The following is a 14,350-nucleotide window of genomic DNA, read 5'->3' as shown; positions in this document are numbered from 1 at the left end:
TTGCAGGATGGTGAATATGATATGTTTAGCCAATAATGAGTGCAGCATGTGGTATGAGTGTGAAAGGAAGTGCAGGTAAAAGTGGTGGGACTCAAGGTCCTAGAAACACAAGGTTAAATACAGCTAGTGCTCGACTTATGACCACGATCGGGACCGGCAGACCGGTCGTAACACAATTTGGTCGTAAGTTGAGTAGGCTATATGTACAGTTGAAATGGTGCACGTGGAGATGGTAGTGCTGCTGGAAGCTGGTCCGCACTGTCGTACACCCAGCTGGGCAACGTTTGCGCTGCCAGGCGTGGAGCAGTCGTGGCTAGTGATTGCGGTCGTAAAGTCGAATGGTCGTAAGTTGCATAGGTCGTAAGTCGATCAATACCTGTAAAGTAGGTAGTTGGTAAGCTTCAGGATTGCCTTTGTGTTCAGTGCTGTATACCCAGCACATACCGCAGTGCCTGATGCCACAGTGGCTGCATAATATTTACTCTATGAATGAATGAATGAATGAATAAATGAATGAGTGAGTGAATGAGAAACAAGAAGATACCTCGAGGTTTTCTGGGCTGCAAAAGAGACCTACAGTGTGTTTGGAAGTTGATTTTTTCATACAAAAGGGGGAACATTTTGAAAGGCATCCGAGACCTGAGGGTCACTGTCCTACCTAGAAAGGAGTCTGGAAATGGGGATAGGTGAAAAAGGCCATTGTGCATACATGGAATGAATGAGCAAGAAAAGAATCCACTGCTGAGAGTGGGTGTGAGGAGAAGCTGCTGGGCTTTCCCACTGCGCATGGGGAACCTCAAGAGTTCAGACCAGTAGGGTCTGGGACATGAGAAGAAGCAGAAAAGCAGAGGATGCCTGGCTCACGTCACTCTCTCAGGCTGAATCTTCATTTATGATGGTGTTGGCACCATCTTCCTACATCTATGGCGGAAGCAGCACCGATAGCTCCCTAAATTAGAGATGGTTATGGAAACTGTAAGAACAGGTGATCTTAAGAACCCCTTAAGTAAGGGGTTAAGCAGAGAGGACAGGCAAGAAGGTCATGCTGTGAACCATAATGTGGAAGATAGGAGAAGATTCAAAAAACTTTAATACTGAACCCAAGAGAGTCGCAAGGGAAAGAAGTGAACCATCGTGTTGCAAGCGTATTGCAGTGAAAGAAAATGGGATATTTTAATTTTTATATGGTGAAGAGGGTGTGGGAATTAACTAGGAAAGGTTATGCCACTAGAAATAAAATTGTTATCACAGAATACAAAAACTGGATCTTAACCATTTAAAAGAGCAATGAACATTTCCTGAGTTGCCATAAGCTGTTTCTGAGTAAAAGATTTATCAATGGACACATTGTAACTGTGTAGCCTCTCTCCCGACACTCAACTATTTAAATGCCAACTACTTTTAACAAATGTGGAAAACCTGTTGAAAGCCATGTTTTTCAAACTTTGTGTACTGTCTTATGAAGGACACTTTGGTAAACAGAAAAGAGAAATATTGGCTTATAAAAACATAATAGTGATAAGGCTAAGATACACAGAAGCAATTTCCTGTCAAAATAATTAGCTTACCTAGGATACTTAAATATCCCTACTGGCTTTTATCAGAGGAATAATAGATCTGTTGTATGCAGTTATATTGATTCAACATGAATGAAGGCATAAAACAGTATTTCTGTTTGTAAAGGAAAATTATTACAATCAACCACCTCAAATTAATTTTGAATTCCTCATGTGTTTGTAACTTACATTTATCTTACTACTTAAATGCTTTGTATAATATTTAATAATATTAAATCAGTAAAATTTCTAGTGATCCAGGAGCTACTTGTTGAGTTTTTAACGTATGTGTAGATTAGCCAGGTGTCTTTGGAGCTTAGATCATTTATTGGGCACTGTTCCTGGGAGCAGGTAAAGTGAAGGTGAATGTGAGTGACATTCACGTAATGTCTTCCAGTTATAATCGCACTGTTTTGGTCAGATATGACCAAAGTGGGAATTTTTAAAAAACAATAATTCTGGACATGTAGTTTTCTAGATAAACAAATCCATAATCAAAAATATATTTTGTTTTAGATGACATATTGATAATAAAAGTGCATGGAATTCATATGTTCCTTTCTCCACTGCTCAGAAAAAGAGGTATTGTGAACAGGTCTATAAAAATCCTTACATAATCTTTGAACTACATGGTGAAACTACATTGCTCCTTTGTATTGTGTCATCTTGAAGGATTTCTAAAAGTCCAAAGATACCTAGTCTTTGGATGGATAGGAGACTGTCATTGAAGAGGCATTTCAAACTGAGACCACCAGATTTCCTTCCCTACTACCAGTAAATCAGAGAAAAAAATACTTTAAATATTCTGCATATATTTCCATGGGATATCAAAGAGTCCCAAATTCCAATTATATAAAATAAATTAATTAGTGCAGCCTACTGCAAAGCCAATATTCAAACTCAATATTCAGGGCAATAACAGCCTGAAAATACTTAGCATGTCTTAAATGCAGTTAGCTTGTTTTCTTCTGGGAATAGGAGGTATATTAGTCTGTTTCCACACTTCTATAAAGAAATGTGTGAGACTGGGTCATCTATAAAGGAAAGAGGTTCAATTGACTCCATTTTGCTTCGCTGGGGAGGCCTCAGGAAACTTACAATCATGGTGGAAGGGGAAGCAGACACCTTCTTCACAAAGCGGCAGTAGAGAGGACAGAGGAAGAGTGTGTGAAGGAGGAACTGTCAAACACTTATAAAACCATCAGATTTTGTGAGAACTCACTCACTATCACAAGAAAAGCATGGGGGAAACCACCCCTGTAATCCAATCCTTCCCTCCACACCTGGGGATTGTGGGGATTATGATTTAAGATTGGATTTGGGTGGGGACACAGCCAAACTGTATCAGGAGGGTTAGGCAGAGGTACCTGCCCAGGTAGATAAAGGAGCACATAGTGATGGAGGAAGGCGCTCAATACAGGCAATCGGATTCTGAGCTGCCGAGTTCTGAGTTTCTGTGTTTTATTCTCTTTCGTAGTAAAAACTGCAACTGCACACATACACACCCACACATGCACACACACCCACCCACACACACACACACTGCAAACATGTTCTTGTTTTTCTTGGACTCTGATGAGGACTAAATGGCACCCATTGTCCTTGATTAAATTTCTTTCTCTAGATCCATGGAGCACCAGGTAGGAGAGCCAGTGAACCAGCCTGGTGTTAAAACTGCAGTGGTACATTTTCCTGACTCGGCACAGCTATGAACTCCCTGAAGTGCTCTTTTTCTCTGTTACCTGCTTTGAAAAATTCTCTTAATGGTCCTCAGCTTCAGCATAGTCAAGCCTAAACCCCTTATGCTTTGTAGTCAAACAGAGCTTATTTTAAATTTCAAGTTTGCTTGGATGGCCTTGCTCAAGTTATTAACTGCCTTGAGGCTGACTTTACGCATGCATGTGTAAGAAGATGAGATTAATTTTTTTTTTTTGGTTAAGGCTGTTGTAAAGATCAAATAAAATATCATTGCTAATTGTTCCAAACATAGTATATATCCATAGCCATTAGTTTCTTACCACCTTTTAAGATTCAATCCAGGTGCTAATCAAATGCGCAGTCTCACAGTGGACTCAGGGGTCATCAGGCACCACCTGCCTTTTATAACAACTCTTCTCACATTGTATTGAACTTATTTTCTGTTTGTGTCCTGAGGGCTGACATATAATAGGCCCCCTCAAGTGACTGCTGACTTGTGTAAGGCAGTATCAATGGCCATGGGGAGGTGACATCTGTCACAAAATGTAGATGTTTCAGGATTGTGGAAATGTAAGCAGTAAGCAGGCATCTCATCTCCCACCTCAATGTAATTTGATGAATAATTTACTTCAGAGTAGCTGGAAGAATTTAGATAATCACTGCATTCATAAGAGAAAAAAGTCTCCATTTACAGGCAGTTCTTCCCCTATTCTTTCTGCCTCCCTCCTCTCTGGGGAGGACAAAATTGAGATATCAAGTTGGGACTATTGTTGCAAGTAAGAGATATCTGTGAATGTCATATTAATTTAACACTGGGGAAAATCATGGGGAAGATCTGAGCATTTCGTCTGGATTAGTCAGCAGTGTTCTAGCACAGAGCACCTCTGTGTGGAGTCAGCTTTAGGTATATGAGCATATATCTAAAAGATTTTCCTGATAATATGTCTGTCCTAAGAAGTAAAATTATTTTACTCTAGCTATTCCAGATCACTAGTCTCTAAACTGCTTATGAAGTACATAAAATAATCTATTGCATTGGGAGGAAAAAATCAAGCTTCTATTGGTGTTAATTTTATCTCATCCTTTTAAAGTTTCTATTTTCATGTGTTTATTATACACTATGAAGTAGAACACATGTATGCCTTACAAATACACAGATATATGTGGGGAACTCAATTTTTTGATGTGGGCAAAGATGGTTTCGATGACATATACAATTTTTCCTTTTCCCAGACTGTGGTTTTGTGCTTGCTCACCAAAGCTAACCTCAGCATGCTCAAAAGGAAGCAGAGCTCCAGGGTGGAAACCCAGCCAGTCACTGACTTCGGTCCTGATGAATCTCTGTCAGACAATGCTGACATCCTCTGGATTAACAAACCAGTAAGTTTCTTCTTCGAGTATGGAGAAGCACATGTGAATGTAAGAGAAATTTGATTGACAAATTCAAATATCCTGTACCTTTGGCTTCAAAATGTCTGAGCTGCTGTAGAATATGGATGAGTTTCAGAGTCTGGAGGTAGAGAAAAATCCAGTGAAATAGGGAGATGCCGCTATGAGTTACTCACATAGGAAGATGCTCTGAGTGGTCCAATCCCCTCACTTCCCCTTCCCACACTGTGCACCCTGTCCTCAGAGTCATGTGGTATAGTGATGATGCCACTTCCCAGGCTCATCCAAAGCCAGAGTCCAAAATGGGCAACCCATTCTTAATGAACTTCCTTTACTTGTTATCAACACGCCTGAATCCATGAGACAACAGGCACATGTTTGGAATTAAAGGTCTCCTTCTGATTTGCAAGTTTTGAGCAAAAGGTCAACGAGATAATGGATGGTATCTCTGAAGAACTTTGTCACTGTCACTGTCTAATTAAGTTGATGAGGATTTGAGAGGGAGAACTGCTCAGCCAGGTACCACCGTATGCCAGAGAGCGTAGCAACCAGAGCCAAGCCGGACAGGCATGCTTGGAATGTCAGCTCTGCAAAACCAAGCAGGATCAATTTCTCCCTCATCTCGTGGTTGATGCTGAAGAAACAAAAGGAAATGACCTGTTGCCTGTTGCAGTGCTTGTCTTTCCCTTAACCATGATGCACACCGGATCTGCTTGGACTCTTTGCTGTCCTTCCCAGTCTGTCTTCTCTAATCCACCTTCCAGATTACTTCCCCAGCCTGCTTACATTTCTTTCTATATTTCCTTTTTCCTTCCCTTCCTTCCTTCTTTATTCCCTTCCTTCCTTCCTTCTTTCCTTTCTTTCTTCCTTTCTCTCTTTCCTTCTTTCTTTCAACGGAATCTCACTCTGTTACCCAGGCTGGAGTGCAATGGCAAGGTTGCTCACTTCAGGGTTACTCACTGCAACCTCTGCCTTGGGAGTTCAAGCGATTCTCCTGCCTCAGCCTCCTGGGACTAGAGGTGTGTGCCACCACACCCAGCTAATTTTTGTATTTTTAGTAGAAACAGGATTTCACTATGTTGGCCAGCTTGGTCTTGAACACCTGACCTTGTGTTCCACCTGCCTCGCCCTCCCAAAGTGTTGGGATTACAGGCAGAGCCACCGCACCCAACCTTCTTTCCATATTTCTATTTTTATTCACATGACCCTTCTGCTTTATAATCATGGAACCATCCTATTACATTCATTGCAAATTAAAATATGTTAGTACGACATTCCTGGTTCTTTTCTTTCCGGACCTAGCCTGTCCAGCAACTGCTAGTTTCCTGCGTGAGCACACTGTCCACTCCAGCCCCATCAACAGCCTCCCACTTCTCCCGGATCTCTGGCTTATTCACAATGCTTTCCTTTGCTTGCACTGCTCCCTGGCCCCAGTGACCCTTTCCCAGCTTCTCTGATGAGTCAAATTCTCCTCATCCGTTAGGACTGGCTGAGATGTCATCCTGGCGTCCTCTTCTGAAAGGCTTATTTCTGCCACAGACAGAGTGAACCTCTCTTCTCTTTCCACTTACATTGTTTTATATTTGTATGTAAATATGTTACCTTTAAATCACTTTATATTGTACATATGTCATATATTATGCGTATATTTATATTATATACATTGTAGATTATGTGTATATTTATATAATATACATATATTTATGGATATATTGCCTTATGTATATATACACGTTATATATGCATACCTATAAGCATATAACACATTATATGTATATCACATATATACCCATTATATTCACACATATGTATATGTATTAACATATGCACATTACATATATAAATGTTATATGTGTACAACATATATACATGTTACATGTACATATACATATGTATTATATGTATTACATGTATATATGCATATATACATGCATATAACATGTATATGTATATGCAATATGTATATATGCTATATACATGAGACAGTATATCCATAAATATATGTATATTATGTCCTATCTATAACATGTTTTATAGTGTTATATAATATAACATGTTCTTGCCTCTTGTAGAGCTTGTCTTTCCCCTAACCATGTTACATGCAGAATCTGCATGGATTCTTTGCTGTTCTTCCCAGTCTGTCTTTCTCTGATCTTCCCTCCAGACTACATGTATTTACATGTGTTTTTTACATACACATGTTTTTTATATATATAGTACATTTGTGGATGTTTTACTTCTTAGACTGAAAAATAGGAGCCAGAAGTGTGTTACTTCCATGTTTTGTTCTCCACGCCCAGCATTCTGACACATAGTAGGCCTTCATTCACACTTAGAGAATTTAATAAAATAGAGAATGAAGCTCCCCGATCTTTTTCCTAGCATCCACCTTATTAAAGAGCTTTCTAAGAACTTATGAAAAAGGTAGTATCAAAGATGTAGCCTTGGAGGCACTTGCTAAAATTATTAATACCTAATTAAAATTCTGTCTTCAAACTCAAAACAGGTTTGTTGTTGAAGACCCTATATTTGGAAGCTCTTTTGTGTAATTAGATTCTTTATATTGAAAGTCCAGATGGGGCCAAATTCACACACTGATGTTTATTGAAGTGCTTCCAAATTGCATGAAAAATATATCAACACTTAAAGTCAATTGAATCATCAGTTTCTTATATGTTATGGAATTAGCAGCATTACATCTTCATGTAAAGATTATAACTGCCAGATAAATATTATAACCCACTCATCAGCTGCAAGTGTCTGAGTCTCCTGAAAGTTCTGACAGTCTTTTCTATTTTTCATCTTGAGGGCTTGCTAGTATACATAGCTGCAGAATCCATCTACTATAAAACTAAACATTTTTTTCAGATAGTATAATATTAAAGAATTATCATGATTTCATATATGTCTAAGTTAGTCAATAAAAAAGTATTTGGATTATGTTTAAGAATCGTGTAATTGATTAACTGGTAATAGTAATTGTGTGGATTTAGCATGGAGATGCAGTTAAGTATTTTTTTCCTTAGATATTAGTTTTCTTTTGTTTTCTTTATAAGCAATCTAGAGATGAGATATTAGTTTTCATAATAAAATATTGAGTATGAGTGATTGTGTATCTTGTATATCAGTTCATGTGAACACACACATACTTATCTTTAATTCTTTCTTCTTATTTTGGGGTTAAAGAAAACCTTCATACAGCAGACTTACCTCTAGGATTGCACAGAAAGTCATTTTGTGGAATTCTGAAAGATGTCTGGTCTAAATTTGTATAAAATATATTCTCCAAAATAAAGAAAAAAGTCTATTTATTATTTTTTAAATATAGAAAGAGACCAGATTTTTAAAAAAATTTGTTTGTATTTTTATATAAAGAAATTATATATAAGATGCAAATAGAAAGGAAATTCTAACTCTGGGATGTGTTATATATCAATTCATTTAAAAATCATTCCTGATCTACTACGATAGTCCCTTTGTGCTAGATATTAGGGAAGTTACGGTAAATAAGGTATGGCCTCTAATTCTAGGTACTTATAGTAAAAAAATGAATAAGTAATAGCACATCAAGTTCATATGTGGCTAAATTACAAACACATATTTTAAATGAACTAGAATCTTCCTATATTGTAGTCTGATGCCCAGGAAGTTATCAGATGTTTGGGGGAGGCTGATCAGGTTCCATCTAGACTTTGGCTCTTTTATAACGCATAACCACAGAAATGATTCCACCTTTCTGTCTTAGTGTGTTTATGTGGAAAATAGATTCTTTGAGAATTAAATGATATAAAAACATGTGAAAATACTTTTAGAATATTATGTGCACTTAGATGTTAGTTTTCTTCTTCACCTCCATATTAGTGAACTATTTTAACCTCAGTATTATGTTTTCCACTTAGTATGTTTCATAATACAAGTTTGAGATATCGGTTATGGTGCCTTGTAATAACTCTGGATCATTGTTGCAGTGGGTTCACTCTTTGCTGCGCATCTGTGCTATCATCAGCGTCATTTCTGTTTGCATGAACACGCCAGTGACCTTCGAGCACTATCCTCCACTTCAGTATGTGACCTTCACTTTGGATACGTTATTGATGTTTCTCTACACGGCAGAGATGATAGCAAAAATGCACATCCGGGGCATTGTCAAGGTGAGCATTTCCATGTCATTTAAACTAAGAACCTAAAAACATCGAAAACCTTAATCCATTTAATCATATTTTCATGTTCATTTCAGTAAAACTAAACATCATTTTATCTTATTCATATTGAAGTCCTTTTTAAAAAGCCATAACTCTGGAGATTGGGAGAAATTGTTGCATGAGACTATTTTAAAAGTTAAATATAAGGCACAAAGTCTTAAACTATCTGGGAGAAAACAAGATGATTCGACTAATAGCTATGTGAAGTCCAGAGTACGGTTGTTCATGCCACCTAGGGCTGAGCCCACGGCCTGGCACAGGGTCTGGCCCAGAGAAACATTTGTTAATATTTGTGGACTTATGGAGTACAGAATCAGAGTCACATGATAGAGTTAGAGCATGATAATATCACAGCAGATGTCGTTTACTTGAGGTGTTTTGAAGATACAAAAGGACAAAAGAAAGGACATGAGATGGAAACAATTTCTGGGATGGAAAGGAAAATAACGTGTCATGTGAAATTAGTACCAAGTGGAAACAAAATAAACATAAAAATTTTAAAAGGGAAAAGAGAAGAAAGAAAATTTCTTTCACTGGATATCTCTTCCTTCTGTAGCACTAATCTTTACATAGGTTAAAAATATGTAGATGACACTGTCCCTAGAGTATTTAAAATTGTACTATTTGGGAAACAGTAATAGCAGTGCAGGTTCAAGGATTTGACAAATGACAGACGACCCAGATCCCAGTTATTTCATTTACTGGTTATATCAGCATCTCAAGTTAGCTAATTTTGGTGGTGTTTTATTTTGTGCAAGGATTTTGAGAATCTACTGAGACAATGTATAACACATAATTATTGGTCAATTTCATTGCCTCCCTTTTATCATAATTTATTGTGTGCCATTCTTGAATGACAGAGATCACAGTCAATGCATTACTGGCTTTATGTTTAATATTTTAGTGTGGACTTTAAAAAATTTACCCCAACTGTGTTACAGTTATAATGTGAATCCCTGTAACTAAACATCAGCAATTATCAGTATTTAGCTAATTCTGTTTCATTTCAAGGCAAATCTGAGACACCAAGTCATTTCAGAAATAACTCATTTTGTATTGGTGACTGATAAAATTTTCTTTTTTCATATAACCACCACACCATTATCAAATATAATGGTATTTTATATATGGTAAAATATTTGTAACAAAACTTAACAATAATTCCTTAATTTAGGCTAATACCCTCAATCCACATTCATATTTCCTGAATTGTCACAAATTTTTTTATAGTTGATTTCTTCAAATCAAGACTCAGAAAAGGTTTACATAGTATATTTGATTATTATCTTTCTTACGTTCCCTTTAAGTCTCTGTAAGTCCGTTAAGTTTCAGCTTTTCATATGCTACAGAAAATTTTTCTATGTCATTGATCCATTGGGAGACATGCGTCTTTTGTCTTGTGGAAGATTCTACATTGGAGATTTGACTGATTGCATCCAGATGGTGTCCTTTACTAGTTTCTGTGTACTCCATATCCTCTGAACTGCTTTGTATTTTGACAAGCAATGTACACAGGTGCGTCTTTCCCACATGGTCACCACAAAACATGTCAGACTTCTGGATATTTGCCAGTCCGAAGGTGGGAAACAGTTATCCACTGTAGTTTCAATTTGCATTTCCCTTTTGAGAGTGAGGTTAAATGGGATTCTATGTATCAAGAGCCATTTTTAAGTCTTTCATTCAAATTTTGGCCATTCTGTGTGTGTTAGAAGTATCAGCTCTTTGTGATATAAGTTGCAATTATTTTTCCCAGTTTGCCATTGTCACTGGCTTTGTATGTGGTTAATTGTTCCGTATACAATTCTTATCCAAATCATGGACAATCATTCCTTTGTCTACATTTTATGTCATAACATGAGTGTTTTGTAGGTTTCCTCATATAGATTTTGCACATTCTTGGTAGTATTTATGCTTTGGTATTTTATTTAATCATTTTGTTATCTTTATGAGATCTTAACTTCTATTATATATTCTAACTTGTTCTTTTAAATGAAGGCTGTTGGTCTCTATACATTAATATTATATACCACCACTTTACTAAATATACTAGATTCTTGTATTAGTCATAATAGTTTTCCTGCTAATTCTTTTGATGCTTCCATGTCATCATATCATATGCAAATAAAGAAAGATTTGTCTTTTTCTTTCTAATTTTTATGGCCTAAATTGCTTTTACTAACTTAAAGTAAAATAAATGAATTGACTAACATTGCTGGTAAAATTTTAAAAAGTAGAGGCAGTGAACATTTTTGTTTGGTTTTTGGTTTATCTAGAACATCTCTAGTGTTTCTTCCTTAGCTAGTTTGAGAAGTTGGGGTTTGAAGTATGTATACATTATGAGATTAAATGAATAAATACTAATTTCAAATTTTGAGAGTTGTATCATGACTAGTTTTTAATTTGTCAAATGATTGTTTTTGATTTGTCAAATTACTATTTTTTCCTTAGTGCTTGTAATAGAAGAGATTTTTAAATATTGAGCTATCCTTACATTCCTATAAAGAAAAAATTCAGCTGAGTCAACATACATTTTTATTCTATTTTAATGTGCTGTTTTATTATATGTTATTATTTTCCTTGTTTTAAATTTTGTCTAATCTTTGTTAGGTTTTGATATCAGATTTTTCATGTGTATAGGCAGCGGGTATGTATGCATGCTATAAAATAGTCTGAGCAGTGTTAGAATTGTTTTTACTTTAAAAGTTTGGTATCAATCCCCTGTGAAACCATCTGGTCCTTTGCTTTTGTGTATGGCTTCCTTTGCAGTATTTCCTATTTTTTTGGAAAACTGTCTGTTTTATATTTAGTTTTTTTTTTTTTTTAAATGTGTTCATTTTTTAGTACAGACAAGATCTTGCCTGTCAACCTGACTGAAGTGCAGTAGTATTGTGATCATAGCTCACTGCAACATCCAACTCTTGGGCTCAAGAGATCCTCCTACCTCATTCTCCCATGTAGCTGGGACTACAGGTGTGTGCCACCATGCGTGACTGATTTTTAAAACTTTTTAGAGAGAGGGTCTTGCTATGTTGCCCAGGCTGGTCTCCAACTCCTGGGCTCAAGCAATCCTTCCACCTTGGCCTCCCAAAGTGCTGGGATTACAGGTGTGAGTCACAGTGCTCTGTCAAAATTGTCTGTTTTGGACTTGATTGGTCTATTGGGGTCTATTTGGCAAAGTATATTTTCTTAGCAAATTATCCTCTATTTTGCCTCATTATTTGGTAACATAGATTTGTGTAAATAGCTTTTATTTCCTCTGTTTGATTAACATTTTCTCCTAATTTTGTATTTTTTTGTTATTTCTATTAGAGTCTTATTGTTGTTAGGTTGGCTAGTAGCATTTTTGTTTGTTTTGTTTTGTTCCATTTTGTTTTAGGGTAGCCAATTTGTTTACTCATCTCGATTTTCTTTTTTTTTTTGAAAAAGAATCAGCTTAATTAATTTAACATTTAATTTTTGCTTTTATATTTACTAGTTTCTTTCTTTGCTTTATTTGGTTTACTTCATTGGTCTGTTTCTAACCTTTTGAAGGTGTTTGTCTCACATTTTCATTTCTTGAGAGTCTTAAATCTGCTGCTTCCTTGCCTTGTGGTAAAATGTCAACCAGAAGGGTAATGTTAACCAGCAGCATAAAATGTTGCTGCTGAGAATGCTTGTTCCTTCTAAGTGACTTGATCTTTTCTCCTGAATACGGAAAGAGACCTCTCCTTTATTGTTAAAGTCAGTAGCTCACTTTAAGTCCTGGGGTACATGTGCAGATCATGCAGGACTGTTGCATAGGTATACACATGCCATGGTGGTTTGCTGGATCCATACCCTCGTCATCTGCAGTAGGTATTTCTCCTAATGTTATCCCTCCCCAATCCCCTCTACCCCTGCTATCCCTCCCCTAGCCTTCCACCCTCCAACATGCCCCAGTGTGTGATGTTCCCCTCCCTATGTCCATGTGTTCTCATTGTTCAACACCCACTTATGAGTGAGAACATGCAGTATTTGGTTTTCTGTCCTTGTGTCAGTTTTCTGAGAATGATGGTTTCCAGATTCATGCATGTCCCTGCAAAGTACATGATCTTATCCATTTTTATGGCTGCATAGTATTCCATGGTGTATATGTGCCACATTTTCCCTGTCCAGTCTATCATTGATGGGCATTTGGGTTGGTTTCAGGTCTTTGCTACTGTAAACAGTGCCACAGTGAACATACGTGTGCATGTGTCTTTATGATAGAACGACTTATAATCCTCTGGGTGTATACCCACTAATGGGATTGCTGGGTCAGATGGTATTTCTATTTCTAGATCCTTGAGGAATCACCACCCTGTCTTCCACAACGGTTGAACTAATTTACACTCCCACCAACAGTGTAAAAGTGTTCCTATTTCTCCACATCCTCTCCAGCATCTGTTGTCTCCAGATTTTTTAAGGATCACCATTCTAACTAGTGTGAGATGGTATCTCAATGTGGTTTTGATTGGCATTTCTCTAATGACCAGTGATGATGAGCATTTTATCATATGTTTGCTGGCTGCATAAATGTCTTCTTTTGAAAAGTGTCTGTTCATATCCTTTGCCCACTTTTTGATGGGTGGTTTGCCATGTGCAGAAAGCTGAAACTGGACCCCTTGCTTACACCTTATACAAAAATTAACTCCAGATGTATTAAAGATTTAAACATAAGACCTAACACCATCAAAACCGTAGAAGAAAACCTAGGCAATACCATTCAGGACATAGGCATAGGCAAGGACTTCATGACTAAAACACCAAAAGCAATTGCAACAAAAGCCAAAATAGACCAATGGGATCTGATTAAACTTAAGAGCTTCTGCACAGCAAAAGAAACATCATTACAGTTAAGTGGCAACCAACAGAATGGGAAAAAAATTTGCAATCTACCGATCTGACAAAGGGCTAATATCCAGAATCTACAAAGAACTTAAACAAATTTACAAGAAAAAAAGAGAATGTATGTTGTCTTTTGTTGACAGTTATGGACCTATTTTGCCAGGCTCGTCACGTGATATTTATTTTATTTCATTGGTCTTCAGGATTCCTTGTGTATTCTAATTACACCAGGATCTCTGTTTTGGTCTTTCATTTCCTTTGTTTTCATGTGTTTCCTTCTGCTTTTATCTTTTCTACATTCTATTTCCTTTGCTTCACCTCCCCCCATGCTGTCCCTTCAGTCCTGTGTCCCCTGTACTTGAGACTCCTCTTTCTCAAATGCTTTTTTTTTTTATCACTTCCCAAACGGTTTTTTTTCCTTTCAGCCTCCTATCATTTAGATTTCATTTCTGTGCTTTCTTCTTTCCAGTTTTGTGATACTTTTGGGCTTCTATTTGTTTAAATTTATTTTGGTCATGTTGTCATATTCTATTATAGCTTCATCTGCCTTGAGTGTTTATTTTCTATTTATACAGTTATGTATTATTTTATTTTATTGTTATTTTATTACTTTTTGAGACAGAGCCTCTCTCTGTCACCAGACTGGAGTGCAATGGTGCA

At 36.9% G+C, this 14,350-nt stretch overlaps 1 protein-coding gene across 5 annotated transcripts in view; it reads left to right on the top strand.

Moving 5' to 3' along the window:
* NALCN (sodium leak channel, non-selective) overlaps positions 1-14,350 on the top strand; it is a 369,956-nt gene that overhangs the window by 13,655 nt on the left and 341,951 nt on the right. For 3 of the 5 annotated variants that reach the window (XM_037729607.1, XM_017503586.2, XM_037729608.1), the window contains exons 2-4: positions 2,073-2,138; positions 4,488-4,634; positions 8,612-8,794. In XM_037729607.1, coding sequence (XP_037585535.1) covers positions 2,097-2,138; positions 4,488-4,634; positions 8,612-8,794 — 372 coding nt within the window. In that variant the 5' untranslated portion in view covers positions 2,073-2,096. The remainder of the gene's footprint in view (positions 1-2,072; positions 2,139-4,487; positions 4,635-8,611; positions 8,795-14,350) is intronic. The other 2 variants (XM_017503589.2, XM_017503587.2) reach the window with 1 other exon arrangement.

The sequence above is a fragment of the Cebus imitator genome, unplaced genomic scaffold (genome assembly GCF_001604975.1).
Source record: "Cebus imitator isolate Cc_AM_T3 unplaced genomic scaffold, Cebus_imitator-1.0 Scaffold312, whole genome shotgun sequence".
Lineage (NCBI taxonomy): Eukaryota > Metazoa > Chordata > Mammalia > Primates > Cebidae > Cebus > Cebus imitator.
This window is presented reverse-complemented; position numbering and strand designations above follow the sequence as displayed.